Here is a 24,541-nt window from a genome sequence, read left to right on the forward strand (position 1 = left end):
GATTTGATGAGAATCAGTGACGTTCAGTTCGGATGAATGCGACCTGAACGTTAGGTCGCATTTGAATCGGATACGTATCGGATATGGGTCACGTTCGACAAAGAATTCGACCTGTGCTGTTCACACTGCCATGAAAAGATCGGATACAGGTCGCATTACGTCAAAAAAAAAAAAAAAAAAATCGGAATTGAGTCACTTCAGGCTGCAGTGTGAACGCACCCATAGGGTGAGTCAGTTAGTTGATTCCACCAACCTAGCTAAGCTGGCCGTCTTCTGCCTACATCACCCAGAATTCTGTGCGCTTCAGTGAATATTCATATTAAATGCTCCATAAGACGTATTGTCTGTTGATATTTATTTATTGTTCAGCCCAAATGAAACCTCTGAATTCATCTCAAGGAGRAACATTCCAAGTTAAAATCAGCTGGAAATCATTTTACCTGCTTTATTCACAGGTATGTAATGACAGCCGAGAAGTTTGTCCATCGTCTGATGATCCAGACGGTTCGTATGTCAGACGCTGGAGAGTATTCAGTCGTGGCCGGATCCAGCGTTTCCAAGGCCCAGCTGATCGTAGAGGGACGTGACGTCCGCATCGCTGAACCTGCAGAGCGCGAAATCATGGTAGGATGTAGTGACGTACAAGTACTTTTTGACTGTATTTAACTACTTTCTTCTTGTATCTGTATTTTACTTAAGTAGATTTAATCGTGGTTTGTTTTTTCAACTTTTACTCCACTACATTTTGCATTAAGTATCTATACTTTACATTCTTATGCATTCCAGTAATGTGTTGCGTTATACATTACATTCACATCACACTGCATTTTTTTATTTGTTTATTAGTTTGAAAGTAATCAATGACTTAATCAAGTTAATGGTACTCAACAAGTACTTTTACTTTCAATACAATAAGTAGTTTTACTCAAGTAAAATACTTGAGTATTTTACTTGAGTAATATTTTTACTGAAGTAAAAATATTACTTGAGTAATATTTTTACTCAAGTAAAACTATTAGTGTAATACTTTTACCAGCGTACATTTTTGTCTGTTTATTTGTACTTTTATTTCTCCACTTAAAGGCAGTATAGTAACTGCCTTACTATAAAATAGTAAGGCAGTTTTATAGTTTTACACCAGAAACAATGATATTTCTTCAGTAATCTCACCCTTCCCGTGCCTCCGTCAGGTTCTTGAGAAACACAGAGCAACCTTTGAGTTTGAGGTGAATGAGGACGACGTCGAAGGACGCTGGCTGAGGAACGGCGTGGAGATCCAGTTCTCTGTGGAGGAAAGATTCAGCTATGTTGCCATCAGGAAGCTGCACCGCCTCACCATCTCTGAGACYTACAGGAGTGATGCTGGAGAATATACTTTCATCGCCGGAAAGAACAGGAGCACCATGCACCTGAGAGTCAACAGTAAGTCGAGAAAAAGGTTCWAAACTGATGTAGATGAGAACTGTATCTTGGAAATATGGAAAGATATTCCTGCAAAATCTGCTCCAAAAACTAAAAACTAAACAATATCTAACTAATAAAACTAGCAAACACACTTAAAAACCAATCAAAACTAACTGAATTAGAACAGAAAGTCACAACTAAATAAAAGAAAACTGTAATTTTAAACCCTAAACAACATTAACCCTGGACCAAACATTTTACTTTCCAGTCCCGGAGCCTCCTCAGATCCTCCGTCACATGGAGCCCCAGTCAGTGGAGGCRGGAAAGCCGGCTCGCTTCTCCGTTCAGGTGAGCGGCGTTCCTCCACCGCAAGTCTCCTGGTACAAAAACTCCCAGGCTCTGTCGCCGGGCTTCAAGTGCAAGTTCCTTCACGACGGCAACGAGCACACGCTGCTTCTGATCGAAGTATTCCCCGAGGAYGCCGCCATCTACAACTGCGAGGCGAAGAACGACTACGGCACGGCCACCAGCACCGCCACGCTAAATGTGGAAGGTAAGACCCGACGTCCTGCTTGAAGAGCAGAATGGAGACATGGCGGATGGAGTCTGATGCAGGTTTGTGTGCTGTAGTGTCAGAGGTGGTGTCTCCAGACTCCGCTGCCCCCATCGCTCCGCCCGTCATCATCTCACCCATCTCCAACACCTCAGCCAGAGAGGGAGAATCCGCTCACTTCCAGTGCAGAGTCCGTGGAGACGGTAAGAAGTCATTTCAGAATTTAACATTAATAATTTGGTTTGTTTAGACTGTTATAACAGAAAGAATGGGGGTTTATTTTTCTTAAGTCATATTTAACCCTGTTATTAATTTATTAAATGCAAGAGTTTCAGACAAAATGTTTAATAAGCAAGCTAAATATCTAGCTCCAGTCTAAGTATGTAGTTTGCAAGCTGAATATTTAACTAGCTCAAATTTAAATATGTAGTTGGCAAGCTGAATATTTTGTTTGCAAATAAAAATGTAATTAGCAAGCTAAATATTTAGTTATTAAACTAAATGTTTAGTTAGCAAGCTAAATATTGAGTCCCAGTTAGCTCTATTCTAAAAACTGTTATCAAATTAAATATTTAGTTAAATCCAATCTAAGTATTTTGTTTGGAAGATATTAGATCCTTTGGTGAAAATTTGTATTTCAACTTAAAATATAGAATAGCTCATTCTGTGTTAACTTGAAAAGTTGCTCATTGAGTGTAAAAGAAACAACAATGAAGAAGAAACATGGGCAAAATCTGTAGTCAGTCAGCCTCACTAGGAGTTTATTTAAAGGTTCAAAAGGTTTACTGTCATAGTTGGCTTTTGGCAACATGCAAGTGACTTTGAATATTAGCTAAACATTTAGCTCTAAGCTAAGTATTTAGCTTGCAAAACTAAATATTTAGTTTGTAGCTGAACAAACTCTCCTGATTTAGATGTGAAGATCAGCTGGTTCCACAAGGAGAAAGAGATCAAGCAGTCAGACTTCTTCAGGATGTCTCAGTTTGACGACAGCTGTCAGCTGGAGATCTCCAGAGTTTACCCAGAGGATGAGGGGGAATACACCTGCGTGGCCACAAACGACGCCGGGAAAGTGTCCTGCTCTGCCACTCTCACACTGGACGGTGAGTTTTTCATCAAAACGATGATGAAAGCTACAAATGCTTGATTTATATCTGAGGCAGAACTTTTTTTTGGTTTTGTCTCAACATCTGTGTAAAATGTCAGAAGTTATTCATCTGAGGTTGTATTGAGTTCAGTTTAAAGGAGCTTTTTTATGAATCCTGATTTGGATTCTGATCTGGAGTCTGTCTGTTGTTAAAAAGACTTTCATTTCTTTGGTTTGATGCAAAGCAATCAGTGGGATGAAATTTTCACTAAATAAAGAACGACCCCTGAACCTGCTTCGTTTCAGGGCAAATTCAAACAGTGAGCAGTTCAACCGAGCCTCAGTGGCACGTCTCCAGCCTAAAGAAACCGTCAGTTGGCCAAAAGCCGATTTTCATCCAACCAGTCACAAGCTGCGCAGTGACACACGGGGAGGTGGCCCGTTTTCATGCGTGTGTATCTGGCCTGCCGAAGCCGGAAATCAGCTGGTTCCACAACCGGCAGCCGGTCCAACCTTCCAAGAACGTGGTGTTCCACTTCGATGAGGTGACGAACATCGCCACACTCATCATAGTGGACGCCTTCTCCGAGCATGCAGGGCAGTACACCTGCAGGGCGGTGAATAACGCCGGGGAGGCTGCATGCTCGGCCAGCCTCACCGTTATCAGAGAGGAAGAAGGTAACACCTGGATGTGTTGGTTTGTAGCCAGACTCCCCCCTAAATCGTCACGTTTTTCTTTCTTCAAGATTGAGGCACTCTTTCTAAAAATAAAAGTCTGAGAGGATGTCCCGAAGCAGATGAAAGCTTCCAAGATGGACAGGATTAGTTCTAGGTTTTCCACTTTTTTTATCTTGCAATGCAAATTCCCTGAAAATCTGAAAACACGGTCAATAGTAAGGACATGAAATTTTGTTTTTGTATTAAAGGTGACCTATTATGCTGCCTTGGACAGGTTAGGATGGGGCTTTGGGCTACACAAAACATGTTTATTACATTTTGTTGCATAAAATCATTCTTGGAAAATGGGATCTTAGTCTGGTCAGTTCTGACTATTTTCAACTCTTTTCAGAATGAGACGTTTTAGGATGTCTTGTCACTTTAAATCCAAGTAAGCTGCTGCTGACCACGTCCTCCAACTCCAACTTCCACTCACATGTTAACATGGCTGCAAACAGATGTGCAATTATACAACCACATGTCTTTGAAAAGCATTAGTAGAGCCTGCTGCACAACCAACAAGAATGTGACGAGTCAGCTTGGGTTGCTAGATGACAGGTGGAGCTCCGCAGGGGTCACTAGGTAACGGGCAGTGCCTATTTATTTTGAAACGGATCATTTTCCAGACACCAAAAAACATTAACTTAATGGGTGATTTTTTTAAATTAATTAATATATTTTTTAATCACTTGTTTTTAGAAGCAGTTGAGACACAAATGGAAGCACAAGAAGGGGCTAAATGTGAATTTTGCATAATAGGTACCCTTTAAATTTATGGACAGGTTTCCAAAATGGTGGGAATTCTTAGTTTCTATGTATTTAATTAGGAAAACTGGTAGAATTATTGACCAACCAATCAGAGCCAATTAAGAGAAAATTTTGATTTGATCTTTGTCAGACTGATTGGTGCAGCTCTAAAATGTGATAATCGGGACATCCCTCAGTCGTTCTTCATCTCTGACTAACATCACAAAGTCGAACCTCTTCTTTCACAAATTCACGTGTTTGTTTGAATCCTGGAGTTTTCACTTCCTCCTTCCTCACTTTTCCTCTCAGGAACAATCCCTTCACCCATGCTCCTCCTTTGTCTCTCCACAGTAAAACTCACGCATTTACCCTCACTGTCACTCCTGTAGGAACGGATCTTCATTTCTCTTTTTTCTACCAATCTGATTACCTTTGAAAAACTTCCCTTTCTTGCATTCCTCCTTTCTGGACACCAGCTTGTGCTTCTTCATTGCTCATTTAAGTGAGCAGGGATTTCTGCTTACTTTGTTGGATTTTGGAAAAGTTCGTTTTGGTTTTTAGGAACTGATATTTGAGCCAGAACATTTTGTAATTTTTGTGGAATAAATTGTCTTGTCACTGCTCTATTTTTAAACARTCTAGTCTGCTATAGTTGTACTGGATAGGCAGCAAAGAAATATTTGGTCCTCAGGGTTTATGTTTTAGAAGAAGGAAAAATAGCCAATTTTAAGAATTTGAGCGCACTTCAAAAACAAAACTTTAGTAAGTATTTTTGGCTATTTTCTAGTTCAATTGGCAAATTATTTCACAATGTCTTTTAATAAGTGAAATGCCAATGGACCTAGTACTTTTTAAAATAAATGTTCAAGAATTGTTTTAAAATACGCTCCTATACCTTGCTGAAAAGTTACTTGTAAGTTAGTTTTGTCATATTTCAAGTGTACTAAGATATTTGCACTTGAAACTAGACAGAAATACTTGGTAAAATGTTGTGCTTTTGCAAGTTTGACAAGTGGGCCAGTAATAATAACAAAAAGGCTGGGTTATGGTACTTTGGTTTTATCCCAGATCAGGGATGAATTCCATCAGTCTTAACCCGAACAGCGAGAAATGTGACAAAGGCATGTAGAAACTAATGGATAAACAATAAACTGGTGTCTGTTTCTTCCACAGTGACTGTTGTGAGGGAGCAGATCGAAGCCACAATTGAAGAAGAAGTTAAAGGTAAGACCTTGCCTCTCTGGCCATATCAGTCACAATTACTGCGATCACACCTGAGAAGATGATTCAGTGGAAAGGGGATAGTTTGACCACGTTTCCAGTTACATCCTCTGACTTTTCACTGTAAAAGTAGTCTGTCAGCAGTCAACTCTGACATAAGCTATGGTTCTGAGATGTTCTTCTTGTGGAGACGCCATGAAGGTCCTGATGAGAGAAACTGATGTGCAAATGCATGCTGTATGGGTTGGTTGGGTCARAGTTGTCCTGCAGCAGCAGATTGCACTTACAGCTTGGAAACAAGTCAAATKTTGAACTGTCCCTTTAAAAAAAATCTTATTTTCTGCAGTTGCATGTCATATTTATGTGTTTTTATGGAAAAATACTTGTTTGTATCATCTGCTCTTTTATTATGATGGTATCCCATGGTTTCCTCCAGGAAAGCACTGACAAAACTTGCTTGTTCCAGTTTCTAAAGACTTTGCATCCAGAAAGTCATTTTGGCATGAAGGTTCCTCGGGTATTTCCAAGTAAAAGGTGCAGGATGTGTATCTTTTAAAGCTCTTTGAAATACTTGAAAGGCCCTTTAAAAGATATAGAGGCCTTCTGCATTTGGGACTGATACCTTCTTCCTGCAGAATATGTCCTAGCCTGGCTTGCAGATAGTGGGATGTGATTCCTGTGGTTTGCTTCCAAAATAACACCAGTCAAACTATATTAGTTCGAATAAACGCCTTTCTCGCCCAATTTTACGGCTTCAATTCTTAATGTTCTGAAATCAAAAATATGTATTGGAGAGCTTGTGCTTCATTCATTTCCTGTTAAGGATTAGAAAGGGCGTTTATTCTCCTGTCTGCAAGTCAGGTAAGGAACATTCAAGTAAAAACGCAACCATCAGAGAGAAAACAAGCGGATGTTGGCCGTCATGTTTTAACAATAATAAAATAATTTATGTTTTGAAGAAATTTCCACAGATGAAGGATCAAAACTTCCTGCAGGTTTCTATTAAAAAGAATCAAGTCTTGCGTTTATTCGAACAAATATGGTGAGTGAAATTATTTTTTATGGCATTGTGACTCCCAGCATGCATTTTAATATTTCCATTAAAGATCATCTTTTTCGTCCCTTTACCTCCAGACCTCGTGCCGTTCTGACTGTCGTCTGTTTCTGTTTGCAGAAGCACACGGCATCACTGAGCTCAGCGGCARCCGACATCTCCGTGGAGCTTTCTCTGACACAGAGGAGTTCCTCGATCACGGCTTGGTATCAGCTAATCGCTGCTCAAGCAGAACTTCGTCAATCAGCTCCTGGACAGAGAACATTAAGCCGTCCTTCACAAAGAAACTCAGGTTTCAGTCAGTTCTGGAGGGAGAACCCGTGGAGTTAAAGTGTAAACTGATCGCTTGTCCTGTGCCGACTATTCTTTGGTTTCATAACAATAGATCTATCCCCAAGGAACGCAGACGTAGGATCTGTACCGACAGTAAGATGCACATGCACACTACGTGTCTTTTCATTGACAGTATCAGGGAGAAAGACTCCGGCAGTTACAAGGTGATGGCATTAAACTCAGAAGGTTCTGCTGAGTCCACAGCGTCACTTTTGGTTTCGCTTAGGGAAGAGCAGTCCGCTAACTACCTTGGCTTTGTTCGGCGCTCTGTCCAGGCCCATGAGAGTGTAGACAACTTGGCAGAGCAGAGGAAGGAGAGGAAGTTTAGAGTTGATCTCAGGTGTGTAGGATCTCCATTTGACAAAATGTCCAAAGTCCACCAGGGCAGATCCCGATCCAAAAGTGCTTTAGTGAGAACTGTGTACTTCAGATCTAGTACGGGTTCTTTAGACAAACCATCAGAGAAGGAATCCAAACGTTTAGAGACTGCTTCTGAGCGCGCTCCGTCTCCTCCCCCCATGTTTGACAGGTCTGAGCGTTTTAACGACAGGTTCAGTGATATCTACTGTGACCGGCGCACTGGGGCAAGATTCAGTGATAAGTTCAGTGACAGGTGCAGCGACAGATACAGTGACAGGTTCAGTGACACAGAAAGCCTCCACAATGAGGTCAGAGCAAAGCTTACAACCCTGCAGAAAGCAGTGAAAGAAAAGAAAAGGCTTTCTATTTCCACCATGTCCTCCTCTGAGTTTGAGGTCGAGTCAGTCGCCAGTGAGTCGAGCTACGCAGAGTATGTGGAGAAGTTGAGGGTCAAGCCCACCTCTCTGCCTGACGTCCAGCACCGAACATTGAATCAGGGTGAGAAAAAGTTAACCAAGGAACCTTCTCACCCTCGAAAGAGACATTTGTTTGAGCCTCAATCCAGAACAAGAGCCATTCAGATCATGAAGGGTGAGCTAGTTGACACAACACATCAGAGAGAAAGAAAGTCTGGTGACAAATTCACAGAGACACTGGAGAATCAAAAAGCCAGTGAGTCTCAGGCAGATGAAAGTGAAGAGCACAAGGTGGAAACGGCAAAGGCAAAGTTTGAGCTGCTCCACAAAACTGAAGAAACCAGGACTTCTGTTCAAGAAGAAGCATCTGTCTTTAGTGAGGAGGTAATATCTGAAGCCCCAGGACCATCTGAAGGAGATGAGTTCTATGAGGAGGAATCATTAAGGGCTCAGTATGGGAAGAGCTTAGAGGCTGACAGAAAAGAGTGTGAGGACAAGCTTCTTGCTTTGCGGATCAGGAAGTGGCAGCAAGGAAGTTTGATGTCAGAGCAAGAAACATTTCACGAAGAAACTGATGTTCCTCTGCCAGCTGAAATGCAATACATGGAACCTACAGGGCACCCTTACATGAAGCAGGAGATGGTTGAGAAAATATCAACTGARGGAACTGAAGCCACACCCACCTCACAAATCTCCCCTCAACACAAATCTCCCATGTTGAAGGCAAGGCCTCTAGAGTTTGAAGTGGCACCACCAAAATCACCTAAAAAAGAAGTCAGAGGATTGGACGTMGATAAATCTGCTTCTTTTGATCCAGTTAAACCAGCAGATAAACCAGATGAGTCTCTGAGGGATCAGTATGAGAAAAGTCTGGAGGCTGAAAGGATGGAGTGCGAGGAGAAACTTCTGGCTCTGCGAATCAGGAAGTGGCAGCAAGGCGTCCRAATGTCAGAGGAAGAGGCCTTTCACCCTGAAACTGATCTGCCTCAACCAGCAGATAATCAGTACATGATGTCTGASGAGGTAATTTCTTCTCAGCAGGAGATGGAGAAAGGARSACCATTAGATGTAGTTAATTTACCAAATCCAAACCCAAAACCTGTAACAGTGGCAGGTAAAGCAGAACGTGAAGTAACATCTGCACCCTCTCCTAAAGCCAGAATTAAAACCCCAATACAAGAACAGGAAAAAGAGGTTCCACTCCTGGCACAAAAATCACCTAGAATAAAAGGTAAAGCAAAAGAGGAGGATGTTCAGTCACCTAGAACAAAAGTCAGAACAGAGAAGAAGTTGTTTGAGAAGACGAAAGAAGAACGGGAGCTCCAGCTGTCACGAGAGAACATCTCAGAACTGGAGAGTGAGAAATTTGTCAGCGAAGAGGAGGCCCTGACTCAGAGAATCATGAGATGGCAACAAGATGTTCTGATGGAGCAACAGCAGCCAGTGGAGCTAGAGTCTGACTGGGCAGAGCGTTATCCTCCGTTCCAGGCTGAGAAGACTCCTGAGGTTGGAAGAATCTTCCCAGAAACCTCTGCTGTGCCGACATTTCAGCAGCCCACTTTGGCCCACAGCAGGAGGATTTCTCCTGGTCAAACAGCTCAGGAGCATTTGCCAACCACCTCGGCTCCAGCAGGTTTCCAAGATCAGAAATCAGATATTCCTCAGTGGCCGCTAGCTGAGGAAGTGCCGACAGAGGGCCGCGAGACCAGACTGCAGAYGGACAGTGAGTACTTTGTAAGCGAGGAAGAAGCAATGGCTCAGCGTATCCTGAAATGGCAGCAAGATGTTGTTGAGCAAGAGGAAGTGTCTGAGCTGGAGTCAGAGTGGGCTTTGGACAGTCAGTGCAAACAGCCTGGGCCTGTGTTAGAGCCCCATCTTCCTCCGACGGACCGTGAACTCCATGCTTTATCACCAAATGCAAGACTTTCCACTGAACGACAASCTGCACAAAGTAAACAGTCTTCTGAAACCCAGATTYCTCTCCGAGGCACTACTTCACCTCTTAAGGTGGCTGCGCCTTTTGCTAATGAAAAAGCTCTTCAATCAGGTGATGTGGGTGGAGCATCAGAGAAAATGAGGAGCAGGGAGGAGTATAGTCTGACCACGGATAAATCCAGCCACCAGCGTTTCCAGACAGATGTAAGGGATAAGCGAAGGATGAAAGAGGAGGTAGAAACTGCTGGAGAGAGTAGTGGATGGCAACAACAGAAACGTTTAGCAGGTACAGAGAAAGTTGAAGAAAGTGAAGATTCAGTTAGACTTGGAGTAACTGGAGCAGGAAGTTCTGCACAAGCTGCTATAAAGAAGGAGATTAAACTTCCAGAGTCTCAGAGGGTTAAACAAGGGCATATGGATTCTCCAGGCTCACCCCCGGTATTTTTAAAAGAAATATCTTCACTTAAAGTTAAAACTGGTGAGATGACAGAGTTCACTTGCCAGTTTCAGGGTGATCCTCCACCTGTTGTTAGCTGGCTCAAAGATGGCCAGTCAGTGGACCACAGCCCAGATTATGACATCATGATCAAATCAAACAACTCTAAGCTCACTGTATTCTATCCAACGACAGATCATGAGGGGACTTATGAGTGCATCATAACCAACAAGCATGGTAAATCAATCTGCAGTGGTACTCTTGAGATTTTGGATAAGAAAGCATCAAAAAAGGCAGGTGTCACCCAGGAAGTGGTAGTTATTGAGGAGCTGGGGGGTCAGGAGAGTCTCATAGAGCAGGAGATTCAGACCTACATAGATTCAGGAAAGACRACGCTGCAAGTTCCCCAAACTGTGGTCCACAAACGTCGATTGTCAGATGAATCGTTCACGTCCTCACCTGTAGAGATTCGCATTACAGCTGCTACTCCTCTCCCTGAAATGTCTGAGGACAKCGGTGAGGACAGACCTCAAGCTTTGCCAGAGAAAACTCCAGAGGTTCCCAGTGATGATGGAACACCTCAGACTTTGAAGCACAAATTTACCTTCTCCTTTGATGTGGTTGGAGAAGCCCCTTGTGTAGTGACTGAATTGAAGAATGTGACCTGTCGTGAGGGCAGCACTGCAGTGTTGGAGTGCGTTATCACTGGTGATCCTGCACCTGAGGCCACATGGTATTTTAATAATACTTGCCTTGATGCTGCGGCCAATAAATACAGAGCAGAGGTAGATAATAAAATGTACAGACTTTATATTTACAGTTTTAGACGCACAGATGCTGGAATGTACAGATGTCTAGCTAAAAATAAGCTTGGGGAGGTCATGAGCATCTGTCAGGTGTCAGGTCAAATCCGTGATCCTGCGCAATTTTCAGAGCAAGGAGAAGCTGCGGAGGGAGAAGATATCTCTTCCTCTGAAAGAGTAGGCGAGATTCCTGCAAGACTAACTGAGGATTTCAAGAAACCTGCCACTGTGCATGTGCCTGCCATCTCTCGTACAGAGGATAAACCTCTAATTTCACCTCCTCTGTCAGATATGGATGTCAAAGCCCCCAAATCCAGATTTTCTCCTTCCAAAGAGCTCCCAACACTTTCAGGCTGTGGTCTTCAGGGTTCTGCTGCTATAATTAAAGTTTCTCAGATCAAACAGGCTTTTGAGTCTGACTCACCAGTTTCTCTAATGACACCTCCTTCACCTGAGGAGCAAAGAAAAGACACACAGTTTCCTGAAGAGTTTATTCCTGCTGTGGCCATTTCCCTAGACCAACAAGAGAAGGAGGAAGTGCTCGGACTTGACAGGGTGTCTGAGGAACCTGCTATATCAGTAAATCCATATGTTCCTGAAGCAACTGAACCTGTAGTGTCAGATACCTCTGAGGTCACTGATGTTGAACGAGGAGCAGGTGTGAAACAGTTCGTGGAGRAGCTGCAGAAGTCTCCACAGCTTGTGAGACCAAGGCCACAGAAACCAGTTTGTGTCCAAGATCCTACACAGACTGGTGATGTCGAGATGATTGGGAATCAGACACAACAGCCATTTGACAGAACCAGTAGTTTCATTCCTTTCAAGCCTGAGAAGGTTCCTGTAATGAAACGTTCTGTTAGGGTGCCTGTTGAGGAAGGTGTAACAGCTGAAACGATTTCTGGACATTTAGAGACTGAGAGGCAGTTTCCACCCCCAAATGTGGGTTTGGAAGCATCTTTTTGTCTTGATGCAGCTGACGTYAYTGAGACATTGGTTGAAGGTGGAACTGACATGGATGAGGAGGTCAAAAGGTTCAAAGAGGGATCAGTTTTAGAGAAAATACATGAGGAGGCTRTAGGTGGTACTGAAGAATTTATGTCTATCACAGAACCATCTATGGACAGTGGCATTTTTGTCAGTATGCCAGACTCAAAGACTGATGTAACAGGAATATCGGAGAAAGCTGTCACTGGAGAAAAAGATGAAATTGAAAAAAGAGCTAAAATTGGTAGARCTGGTGTTCATGTGAATCCTGAACCCCCAAAAATTATGAGAAACACAAACACCCAAGTTAAACCACCTGATGTACTAGCTGCTCAACCGGAACAGGAAGGAGATACTCTTGAAGAATCYGTGGCAGCTGAGTCTGAGGGAGGGGCAGCAGCAGCGGCGGCAGGTTCCATGCAGGAGGAGGAAGTAACTTTCGGGGCTGTWTACGAGTATTACAACCCTCCAGCAGACTGGGGTAGGCCACTCACCCCCGAGTCTGAGATGTCCATAGAAATTGGTAGCACTATGAGTGAAGAGATAGCAGAGGTACCYGAAAGGTTTTTCACCCCAGGCTCTTCTACCGAGGTGTCTCAACCAATCGCAGAGTCCCTTCACACTCTCAAGTCACCACCATCCTTTCACACTCCAAACTCTGACATACCTAGTGGGTTTATGACACCGGATGAGTTTCCGTTCTCTCCAGTACATCACAAGAGACCCTCAACGGGAGACTCCACCGAGAAGTTTGTCTCACCGGTTCATTTCCTCAACTCTCCTGCTGATGAGGGTGTTAAAACCAATCCAAGTGGCGTAAGCTTGGATGAGAGCAGATTTCTCTCACAGGGCAAAGGGTCACTAGGACCGGCCACCCTTCAAGAGAAAGTGCAGGGAATTCCTCCAGCGTTCCTTAAACCTCTCATTAAGAAAAGAGTATTTGAAAACGACTCACTGACATTTTATGCTGAGGTTTTTGGCCTGCCTTCCCCTGATGTAAGGTGGTTTTTCAATAAAACCCAGCTGGTGGCAGACGATAGAGTTAGAATGGACAGAGATGGTGATAACATCACGTTAKTGATTCATAATGTCACTAAGGCTGACCAGGGAGAATATATCTGTGAGGCTGTGAACTATGTTGGGGAAGCCAGAAGTGTTGCTCTGGTGGTGGTTGTATCACAGGAGGTGAGGTTCATGCCAGCACCCCCTGCTGTCACCCATCAGCATGTGATGGAGTTTGATGTGGAGGAGAATGACTCCTCTCGTTCTCCATCCCCTCAGGAGATTCTGCTAGAGGTAGAACTGGATGAAAATGAGGTAAAGGAGTTTGAGAAGCAGGTTAAGATTATCACCATTCCTGAGTACACAGCAGACAACAAGAGCATGGTCATATCTTTGGATSTGTTACCCAGTATTTATGAGGAGGGTGCTGTGGATTTTGTCACTCAGGAGCATGATGACTTGAAAATAGCATTTGAGGTCACAGAGATGCCTCCAAGGTTTATCAACCCAATCTGTGACATGGAAACCCCAGAGGGTACTACTGTTATGTTTGAGTGCTCTCTCATGGGAATCCCGTCTCCAATTGTGTCCTGGTTTAAAGGAGACAAGAAAATTCCACATAATACAAAGAAATACTTGCACTCCTCCGATGGAGATAACCACTTCCTGAAGATCTGTAAAGTTACAACTCAGGATAGTGGAGTTTATACTTGTAGGGCGATAAACCTCGTTGGGGAGACTCTTTGTCGAGCCTCCCTGGTGGTGATAAGTGCAAAGGCTTTTTCAGGGAAGACCAGAGGCAGGGAGCTGACCGCTGTGTCCTTAGGAAGTGCTAAAGTACAGCCCCAGAAGTTTGACCTGATGGTTGGAAACACGTCGTTTGATGGTGAACAGGTGTCTGAAATCGAACTTGAGTTTGAGTTTGAGCAAGAGCCTGATGAGTCACAGCGGGCAGTGAGGTTGGTGGCCAACACTGACCATCAAACCAGTGAGCAAGGGCAGAAGTATGTTAGTGTTAACTTTGATGTGTTTGCTGAGCCAGCCAAGGATGAAAAAATTGAATTTAAAGGGAAGTCATCGGATATGTGCAGCTTTCACTTCCAGGTGACCGAAATCCCCCCTAAATGTGTCATCCCACTGACTAACGTAACTGCAGCTGTAGGGACCCCTGTCATTCTCCAGTGTTTGGTCAGCGGCAAACCAAACCCCACAGCTCAGTGGTACAAAGATGGAGAGCTGGTCACTGACAGCAGATGTATAATCCAGGAGAAAAGTGCTGGCCATTTCAATCTGCTYATTACCAACGTGACTCAGAGTGATGCTGGAGAGTATAAATGTTTAATCCAAAACTCTGCTGGCTGCATAGAAACAGCAGCACTGCTGAAGATTTTCTAGATATTAAGGTTGTAAGGTTTGGTCACACAAAGATTCACCAAGCAAAAGTAACCAAGAGGAAACAGAAGTTAMCAAATTCCAAACAAAACCTTGGTCAGGATTTCAAACTAGAACCTTTTAGCAGTGTGGTTACACTGCTAACTACTGGTTACCATAACTAGCACTAAAATCAATTAGCTAAAAATTTCTTTCTTTCTTTCTTTCTTTTTTTTTTTTTTTAAGTCACAAATTTGTGTGACGACAACTTTTGGTTATGGAATAAACTGAGAACCTCTTTGCTTCACTGCCTTATATATGGACTGATTTAAAAGCAAAAGCTGAGACATGTAGCAGAGTGTCTGTTGTACTGATKATGAAAACAGAGTTTTAGTGTTTGTCCTTGTAAGTCAGAAAGTTGATCTTTTGTTCTTTATGTTAAACACAAGACAATATTAGTTTCTTTGATCGAAAAGTTTTGGTTTATGTTTTCTTTAACTCTTTGAGCTTGACTGATTGAATGTTGAAGTTATGCTGTTTAAATTATTTTTCAAACTATATATGAAGGAAATTGCTACTATAGCATTTCACTCAGTCACATGTAATAAAAGTTTAGTTTTATTGGTAGAATGTAGCATGTCTGYAATAACAATGCAGYAAACAAAAGAAATTTGATATTTTGTTCACTTTAAGTTCCTTGTTCTTACAGTATTTACAGACATACATATATATATATGTTTTTGAAATTAAAGACGCAATTCAGAAAATACTGACAGGACTTCATTTGAAAGGACTTAAATTATAAATAGACTATATTTGTTAAATTAKAATTATTACTCATAAGCCTTACTGTTGTCAATCTATAAATTGGTCTAATCTTCAATAATATTAAAATTAAAGCTTAAAAACAGTCTTATCTGAAATAAATTTAAAAACTCAAATGTTCTSTACTGCTGACTTGAAATTATTTTGYTAGTTAAGTTTGAGTGGCCTTTAATGTGGATTTGTTTGGGGGGGTTGAGGCTTTCACTACCTGTGTATGATTTTTTTTTTTCTGGTGGAATTATAAATCAAGATGAAAATGAAAAGGAAAGATAAGTTATTTTAAAAATGGACACTGTGAAACATTGTTTTTTTTTTTTTAGAAAATGACTGTGTGGATGTTTTGTAAATAAATGTAATGTTGGTAGTSTATGAGTGTTCAATAACGAGAGAAAAAAACAAAAAACTGGTGTTGTGATGAACATGTGTGGTTTATTTGTACAGATGTCAGTTTGTCTCAGAGTTTATATAATAAAAGGTTTGATGTAAAGTTTGAGTCTGGTCATGGTTTGTGTTTTCATGAATCATTACCACTGTTATAATGAAGTGTCATGCGGTAAATAATAATACTTATAATGCAAAGTTGACCGTTTTAATTTACTTTTAATACAAGTTTTAATGCARCGTTGCATAGAAATTGTCATTATTTACCAAATGTCACTTCATGACAGCAGTCGTAAACATTCATGAAAACCCCCTCATCTTCATGAGAGGTGTTATGTCATATTCATGGCAGTGTCACATCAGTCTTATGCTCACCCTGTCAAATAAAGTGTTGCCTAATTAAGTTTCCAATTTTTTGTGCAACTTRAATCATAAATTTGCTCAGCTTTAAATCCTGAACAAACCCCCATATATTCTCAAAGAAAAACTCGATAATGATTCACCAGTTAGGGTTTATATAATTATTTTTACTGGTGAATTTAAGACAATAACTAAAATGAAGCTCCTAATTAGTCATTTGTATTTGTGCAAGCATATAAGTAACGTCATTTGTCCTAGTAGCGTTGATGATCCTCACATTAGTGAAACATAATACCTAAAAGTTATATCTTAGCTGTGTAACTGATAAGTGAAAGTTAGTTTAGATTAATATTACACTGGATGTTAAATTGTGAAAAGGAATCCGGATCCTCTGAGTTTTACARGAAGCATAAAAATATTGTTTGAGAAATCTTAACTTTAGAACATTCTAATCACTTGTAAATGTGTAAAAGCTGTTTGCAAAGTACACCTAAGGAGTCAAAAACTGCTGTACCAGCTGTCACRTGGTTGTCCTTTTCACTCTACTTGAGTTCTTCCAACCTTCAAAACTTGGTGCAAATAAATCACATACATATTGAGCAATTTTTGTAGCTATGGACTGCATTGAGTTGTTTTTGTGAGTTAATTAGTAAAATGATAAGGTTTTATTTGTGGACATTGTTTTCAGTGTTGCTCAATATTTCCCGACAGAGCGTTCTAGCACCACCATCACCACTGTGGAAGAACGAGAGGAAACCTTCTACACTGGTGTCCAGTTACCACAGAAATCTAAAACACTTGAACTCAAGCCAGAACCCAAACGTTACTCTTCCACTTTAGAGAAGAAAAAAGAGAAGCCAGTTTTCCTCAGCCAGCTATCCCCAGCAGCCGTAACCTCAGGGGAAACAGCCAGATTTACGGTCAAGGTGTCCGGCTTTCCAAAGCCAATTGTTCAATGGTCTCGCAATGGTAGGGTGATAAAAAGCTCCTCTGCGTACAGGCTGGTAGAGGAGAAGGAGGAATACACATTGGTGATCACCAAAGTTACGTCWGAGTATGAGGGCGAGTACTCGTGCACTGCCACCAACAGGTTTGGGCAGACAACATGCACCACATACCTAGAAGTGAAAAAGCCTGACATCAGCCAAGCAGAGAGGTGGGTGGAGAAAATGTTTAAGGTCACAGGTCAACCACCTACATTTACTGTTCAGATCCAACCTGTTAGATGTTCAGAGGGAGGGGAAGTTTATTTTAATTACAAAACCACAGGAGATCCAGTCCCTGATGTGAAATGGTTGAAAGGGGCTTTCCAAATCCAGCCCAGCAGAAACTGCATCATAGTAGCCAACCCAGATGGATCTGGCCTAATCAATATCAAGAGCGTCAAACAGGAAGACAGTGGCCTATACACATGTAAAGCCTCCAACCAGTTTGGTGAGGCAAACTGTAGTGCTGAGCTTGTTGTGTTTAGGGAGTCGGTCTCCGTTTCACACAAAGAGGATCAGCTGACCGTGGTTCAGAAAAAATCCTATAAGGTGTCAGTATCAGAACAGGCGACAGAGTCTCGTCTGTATCAGGTCAGCCTTCCAGGCCAGGACAAAACCCGATCAGATCAAATGGTTTACACCATTGGTACTGAAGACAGGAAGATCATTCCTAGTGAGCAGGTGGCCTCGCTTGGGGAGGTTGACATCTCTGCTGCAACCATCCATCGTGAGACACTGACCCAACAGGCAGCTGTGCTTCAGACTCATGAGATAGAGGAGAGGGTTTCTGTGGTTCCCACTCACCCGCCTCAAGCATCAGCTGTTCCTGGAAAGCAGCTTCACATGGCAGCATTTACATCCTCTGTGGAAGAGAGTCAGGGCCTCACAGAGCAGCACTGTGACCGCATTCAGAGTCCTGAGGTCATTGAACTGCAGTTGGCAAGAGAAAAACAATCAAAATTAATGTCTGCTGTGGCAGAGGAGCTCACCCCACTTTCAACTGTCAGCACAGAGCTTCTGCATGACAGGCAGCCTGCTAAAGTCAAACCCACCTCCGAACCCAAACACCTGGTCAGCGGGCATCAGGTAGAGTCGCAACTTGCTATTGTAAGAGAGCAGTCTGAGGATATCCCTGGACAACAGCAGGAGAAGAGCTACAGGGTGAAGGAAGGTATTAAAATTTTATATTCAGCTCAGTCTACAGAGAAACAAGTAATGGAAGAAGGCCACACAGCTGAACTATCAACAGCAGAATCTGCTGTCAAATCCGCCATTAAGAAAGAACAGCGTCAGCCCATTTTAGCCTCAATAARTGAGTCCAAGCAAACTCTTTCCAAGGAGACAGGGTTCTCAATGGAGATGCCTGCTGAAGAAGCAGCTCAGCTTTCTAAAGATAGAATAATGAAGGCAGCTTTAAATGCTGAAGAAAGGCAAATACTGCAGGCTGAGCCGACTAAAGAACTGCCATGTCTGGACAGGGAAGTGACTATTCAGTCACATGTAGAAAGTGGTAAGGTACTGCACCTGCAGGTCATCACAGACCAAGACCTCCTTTCATCTGAAAAGAGCTTCAGTTCTGAAAAACCAGCACCTGAGCAGGCAGATACCAGGAAGAGTCCCACCCTGCTGCACACTGTAAGTCAGGATGAGCAAAGAACTGTTTTTTGTGAAGACATATCAGAGTTTGAAGCGAAGGCCAGCTCGATGGCCATTCAACCCCAAAAAGAGGCTCAGACTGTGCTGCATCTCCAGTCAATAATGCCTGTAGAGGTGCTGCCGAAAGAGGGCATTTTCACAGATGAAAAGCCTAATGAACAGGTAGCAACACAGAAGCATGAAAAATCAAGGAGCCATGCAGCTGTCTCAGAAGAAAGACGAGAACTCACAGCAGATTACCATGCAGAGCTAGATTTGTCAGTGACCGGGGTTCAGTCCAACATTCGAACTGAGCCCAAGCCTCAGAAAATCCTCCAGGTCTCCTACCAGCCCATGCAGCTGCCAAAGGAGACCCCCATTACTGTTGATCTCAAGCACCAGAAAGCTTTAGTTCAGAAAGAAGATCGCTGGAATGTGATGCATGTCACCAGTGTAGCAGACAGTCAGGTCCTAGAAGAGGGACACACAGAAACTCTGTCAGGTGTGGACAAGTTTAAGTGTCTATCAACCACAGAGCCTAAAATGCCCACTGAACCAGTCCATATTGAAGAGAAGGAGATCTCCACTGAGAGCAGCATCTCTCTGGAGGCAGCAGAACAGGACTTTGCTGTTCAGATCCAAGAGGGTCAGTCCGTTAGGCAGTCGATAGTGATGGATGAGAAGCGAGTGTTGACAGGGGAGCTTTCTCAAGAGATCTCCAAGTCTGAGTCGACTAAAGTTATAGTCAGCACACAACCAAAACTGTCCCTAATGGCATCAGAATCCAACGACAGCACTGCTCTCCCCAAAGAGATGATGTTTGTGATTCAAATCCCTAAACCTTCCAGTCTGAATATACGGCATCAGCTCAGAGAGGCACTGCAGTCTGCTGTTGCCAGCGACCAGCCAGTCCTACTGGCTGATGTTGTTGGAAAGTTACAGGCTGTGGAAGTGCAGGAGGTCAAAGTTCAGCGAGAACCCAAACGGTCTATGTTTACATATCTGATCACAACAACAGGTGCCCCCATGGAGATCACACTAGCTTTTGAAGGTGAATACCCGCAAAAGGCTGATCTCAGGACCGAACTCCAGGCGGCGTTCCACTCTATTGTGTACCAGGAGGCTCATGTTCTTACCTCAGAGCAACCAGGCACCCTGCAGCTAGACAAACCCCAGAGGGCTCATGTTTCCTCAGCCAGGTCAGAACAAATGCTTTCTACAATGGTAGAGTCTGTGCGTGTGGCAGAGAGTACAKTAGATTTCACAGCTGCGAAATCTCAGGCTGCTGCACTGAAGATTGAGTCTGATGTCACAGTTGAATGTGCTGCAGAAGAGGGGCAGGTTGTAGTTCAAGAATCCAAGACAGCAAAGGTAGAAAAGTCCATCTCATCTAAGACCAAGATAACCACAGAGACTCAGGTGGCCTTTGAACAGTCGGTTCAGGTATCAAGAAAAGAAATGAGGTCTGTAATGGTAGAAAGTAAAGAAAAAGAAGTGGGAGCAGCTTTTGTCACTACTGCTCTGCCTCTTGCCACCATCCCCACTGAGCAAACACTAGATGTAAGCATCCAGCAGGAGCACAGGGAAGAGATCTACAAAGAGGAAGTCACATTATCCAGACCAGAGCAGAGAGAATACCCTGAAATAGTCACCTCCCTACAGGACTTGGCTATTGAAGAAGATGGTGAAGTCACCTTTATTACAACCATTAAATTTGCAACACAAGTAAGCTGGTTTTTCAATGGCCAATTGGTGAAATCTGGCAAAGAGTTCAAGTGTTTCAAAGACCATGACACATACTCACTGGTTATCAACAAAGTTGTCAAGGAGAGACATCAAGGAGAATATGTTTGTGAGGCTGAGAATGAAGCCGGCAGGACAACAACATCTTCAAGACTCACTGTGGTCCCAAGAGGTTTGCTAACAGGAGAAATATATGTACCATTCATTCACCCATCCATTTTCTATGAGCAACTAATATTTCACATGAATTTCCTCATTCCAAGTGTCTCTCATTTAAGTACTTTGTATTTATCACTTTGGTTTTATATCCATTTCATTKCTCAGCATGAGCACTGTTAGGGTTCCGCATGGGCACTGGATTGTACTAACTCACTGTGTTTTGTTTGTTCCACATCATTTCTTGATCTTTATGTCCTAAAGACCAGGGTCATCACAGCCATGCAAAGACCACCTTGTGGTCCCGTGGTCTATTACCATCTTTCAGTGCTGATTCTCATGGTCACAGGTCTTTAGGACATTTCACAGCCTTTTTAGGATCACTGTGGCATGCAAGAATCAACAGGTTTGTCTGTCACAGTATATATAGGTTCACTCTTGCTACATTGCCAGTCTTTCTGCATGTTTGAGGGCTTCAACTTGGCATTGCATCATTTTCACAAAGATTTTCCTCTTTTCAGCTTGAACCCTAGCCCCATGAGAACCTTCTGTGAAAACATGGGGCTAATGTTCCTGCTCTTTTCTCCTCCACAGTCACTGCTGAACTGCCTTCCACCATTGCTGTACATTCCACCTTTCATGCTCCTGTCATTTTTTTTTTACTTACAACAAAAGCTGTGGATGTCATAACTAACGTCTATGTTTCACTGTCTCTGTGTGTGCCTCAGKGCCACCTGTTTTCAGGCAGAAAATCAACCCTGTAGAGATCAACGTTGGAGGCCATGCAAAGTTCGACTGCGAAACCGAGGATGCGCCGAACGTGACCTTCAAGTGGTACAAATCTAACATTGAAATCAAACARAGTGAGAAGTACCGGATCATCAGCCGCCACACGGGATCTTCACTGGAGCTCCTGAATCCTGTGAAGGCCGACAGCGGTGAATATACCTGCAAGGCTTCGAACCAACACGGCTCCGATAGCTGCACCGCCTCGCTCATCGTGACTGGTAAGATCCCAGTGGGAACCTTTTTCATTTTCTATGCATGTTTGTGTTGGAGACAGAGAGAGAGAATTATATTCATGTTCTGTGTTAATGTGACTCAGTATGGTTTGGAAGCTGCTGTTTGATTCTGACCCAACATGTTTATGCAGAGGTTTAAAATGTCCTCAATGTTGAATCCACATCCCTCACTAAGTTTCAAAGTTTGGTTTGTTTCTGATGTTTTTGTGCTTCTTATTAAACGCTGTGTATGTCCTACCTGCTTTCCATAGAGATGTATCCACCAGTGTTTGTTTCAAAACCAGAGCCAATGACCTTATTTGTGGGCAAACAAGCTGTTCTCCAGTGCTCACTCACTGGATCTTCACCAATGGAGGTTGTCTGGCACAAGGACAACATAGCCATCGCATCTGAAGGGAATTATGTCATAAAAAGTGAAAAGAACAAGTATTCTCTTCACATTAAAAGTCTCGAGTTGACTGATCAGGGAGTATACCTGTGCAAGGCCTCCAACAGTGTCGGCACTGCTACTTTTACCACAGAGCTTACAGTTATAAGAAAACCCAGCTTTGTTAGGACCTTTGAACCAACATCAGCTGCTGTCAATGACCCACTAAAACTGGAGTGCCAGGTGGATGAGGACACTGCGGTGACCGTCACCTGGACCAGGGATGGCAAAAAAGTCCACCTGAGCATGGACTGTAAGATGTCCTTTGAGGATAAGGTGGCAATTCTTGAGATTCCCAAGTCCAAGGTCAAGGACTCTGGGAAATATGTTTGCACAGCCACAAATGAGGCTGGGAGCTCATCCTGTGAGGCTGTGGTAACAGTTCAAGGTAAGAACCTGCAGGTGATCACTGCTGGTAAAAACTTTTGGTGGTCTATCTGAACTGCAAGCTGCTGCTAATGTGTTGCAATGTTGTCCTTTGTTTTGCCTTTTGTCTTTGTTTTTTTTTGCTGATGTTCTTCTGTGTCTGTTTTGATAATGTTTTTAAGTCTCAGTGTCTCCAAACACTCTTTCAGAACCCCCTGCTTTTGTCAGGAAAATGGAACCTAAGTTTACCTGGAAGCAGGGTGCAGCTGCACGTTTACAATGCAGCGTTAAAGGATCACCTGAACTTCACATCCACTGGTTCTGGAATGACAGAGAGCTTAGTGATGGAGAGAAATATAAAATCACCTTTAAGAACGGAGTTGCATCTGTGGAAATACTAAACCTTCTGGTGACAGACAGTGGAAGTTACACGTGTGAAGTGTCGAATAATGCCGGTAGTGAGAGCTGCTGCACTGTGGTTGCTGTTAAAGGTTTGTTCTGAGAGAGACTTACATGATTCTCTGTGTTYAGTTCAGAAAATTTTAGTTTTAACCCCACACACTTTTAATCTTTTGACATTTAGAGCCTCCATCCATTAGAAAAGATCTGCAGACCRTAGAAGCTGTGAAAGGTGCAGCAGCTCAGCTGGAGTGTGAGATTGCAGGAACGGCTCCTTTTGAAATCAGCTGGTTAAAAAATAAGAAGCCCATCACAGCTGATCATAAGTATAAAATCATYTCCCAAGACTCTTTGTCAAGGCTAGAGATCCAGACCTTTGAAAGCGCAGACATTGGAGATTATCAGTGTGTCGTTTCCAACGATGTGGGGAAGGTAACCACCAAGGCCTCAGCTAAGCTGAAAGGTTGGTAAACCTGTTAAAGGCTGAGGATTAGTGCTGCACCCGGAACTCAGATTTAACGTGTTACGTGTTTTTGTAGAGCCACCATCTTTCTCAAAGAGAATTGAAAGTGTTACAGCAGTGTTGGGAAATGCAGTGAAGCTACAAGGAACCATAAAGGGCTCAGCTCCCATCACTGTTAAATGGATGAAAGACTCTGAAATACTCAGAGATGATGATCCAAATATCAAGATGGTTTTTGAGAACAATGTTGCAAGCCTTTCTATAACAGCAGTGGCCATCAGCCATGGTGGCAAGTATTCATGCCAAGCAGAAAACGAGGCTGGGCAGCAAAAATGTGAAGCCACTCTGACTGTGCAAGGTCAGGGAAAATCTTTGATGCAGATGACATTGTATAAAACTCTTTCTCTTAATAATCACCTAATCTGTCTTACACCAGAACCTGCTAGAATTGTAGAACCTGCAGAGTCCATTAGTGTGACTGCAGGGGACTCAGCCACATTGGAATGTACAATCTCTGGAAGCCCAGAGCTGAAAGTGAAGTGGTTCAAAGATGGGAAGGAGATGATAAGTGGGCGGAAATACAAGATGACATTGAAGGACAACGTAGCCACCATGAAGATTTTGACAGCGGAGAAAGGAGACACTTCAGAGTACAAGATGGAAGTGTCCAATAAAGTCGGGAAAGACCAGTGCACATGCTCAGTCACTGTCTTAGGTTAGCATACTGTTGTACAAATTATGTACATATATAGGTCCTTCATAATGTTTGGGACATTGATCCATTCTTCTGTGAATTTAACTCTGATTGTCAGTGTGAAATAATTCAGACATGATTAACATGACCATTCAATACTGTCCTGAGGCTCTATCCACACCAACTTCTATATTTTGCAAAACTGTCTCACTCTTGGAACAAGATGCCACATAAACAATTAGGATTTTTTTAACACAAATTCTCATTTTCTCCTGAATCTTTCTCCATTGAACTTCAACTGTGATCTAAAGAAGTTGCTCCTTTTGGGTTGTCATGGAGTTCATGTATCTTTGTGTCTTGTTCATGAGAGACTGTAGGACGGATCAAGAAAGGGATAGGCAGATAAAAGTCTCTTCTACACTAATGCAGGCACCTGTCCAGTCGGTTAGCTCTCTTCCCTTGCACTTTCCTTTGTGAAGAAACATGAAGGCACAAACCCCCTGGAGAGACGACATATCCCTTCTGCCTTGAAAATACCTTGGGATCCCCCAAAATGGACTGGAGAACTTCTCTGAAGAAAGGGAGGGCTTTTAGTATTTTCCTCCTTGTCCCAAATCCCATGACCCATTTTTAGATAAACGGATTAATTGGAACTGTCTGT

At 42.8% G+C, this 24,541-nt stretch overlaps 1 protein-coding gene across 1 annotated transcript in view; it reads left to right on the forward strand.

Moving 5' to 3' along the window:
• The window catches only part of ttn.2 (titin, tandem duplicate 2), a 228,210-nt gene that overhangs the window by 46,062 nt on the left and 157,607 nt on the right, over nt 1–24,541 (forward strand). The window contains exons 33-45 of the mRNA XM_017309405.1: nt 456–624; nt 1,191–1,422; nt 1,673–1,957; nt 2,035–2,160; nt 2,872–3,060; nt 5,682–5,732; nt 16,701–20,525; nt 21,238–21,516; nt 21,783–22,346; nt 22,534–22,815; nt 22,908–23,186; nt 23,263–23,544; nt 23,623–23,901. Of these exons, the coding sequence (XP_017164894.1) occupies nt 456–624; nt 1,191–1,422; nt 1,673–1,957; nt 2,035–2,160; nt 2,872–3,060; nt 5,682–5,732; nt 16,701–20,525; nt 21,238–21,516; nt 21,783–22,346; nt 22,534–22,815; nt 22,908–23,186; nt 23,263–23,544; nt 23,623–23,901 (6,842 nt within the window). The remainder of the gene's footprint in view (nt 1–455; nt 625–1,190; nt 1,423–1,672; nt 1,958–2,034; nt 2,161–2,871; nt 3,061–5,681; nt 5,733–16,700; nt 20,526–21,237; nt 21,517–21,782; nt 22,347–22,533; nt 22,816–22,907; nt 23,187–23,262; nt 23,545–23,622; nt 23,902–24,541) is intronic.

Source organism: Poecilia reticulata, linkage group LG2 (genome assembly GCF_000633615.1).
Source record: "Poecilia reticulata strain Guanapo linkage group LG2, Guppy_female_1.0+MT, whole genome shotgun sequence".
Lineage (NCBI taxonomy): Eukaryota > Metazoa > Chordata > Actinopteri > Cyprinodontiformes > Poeciliidae > Poecilia > Poecilia reticulata.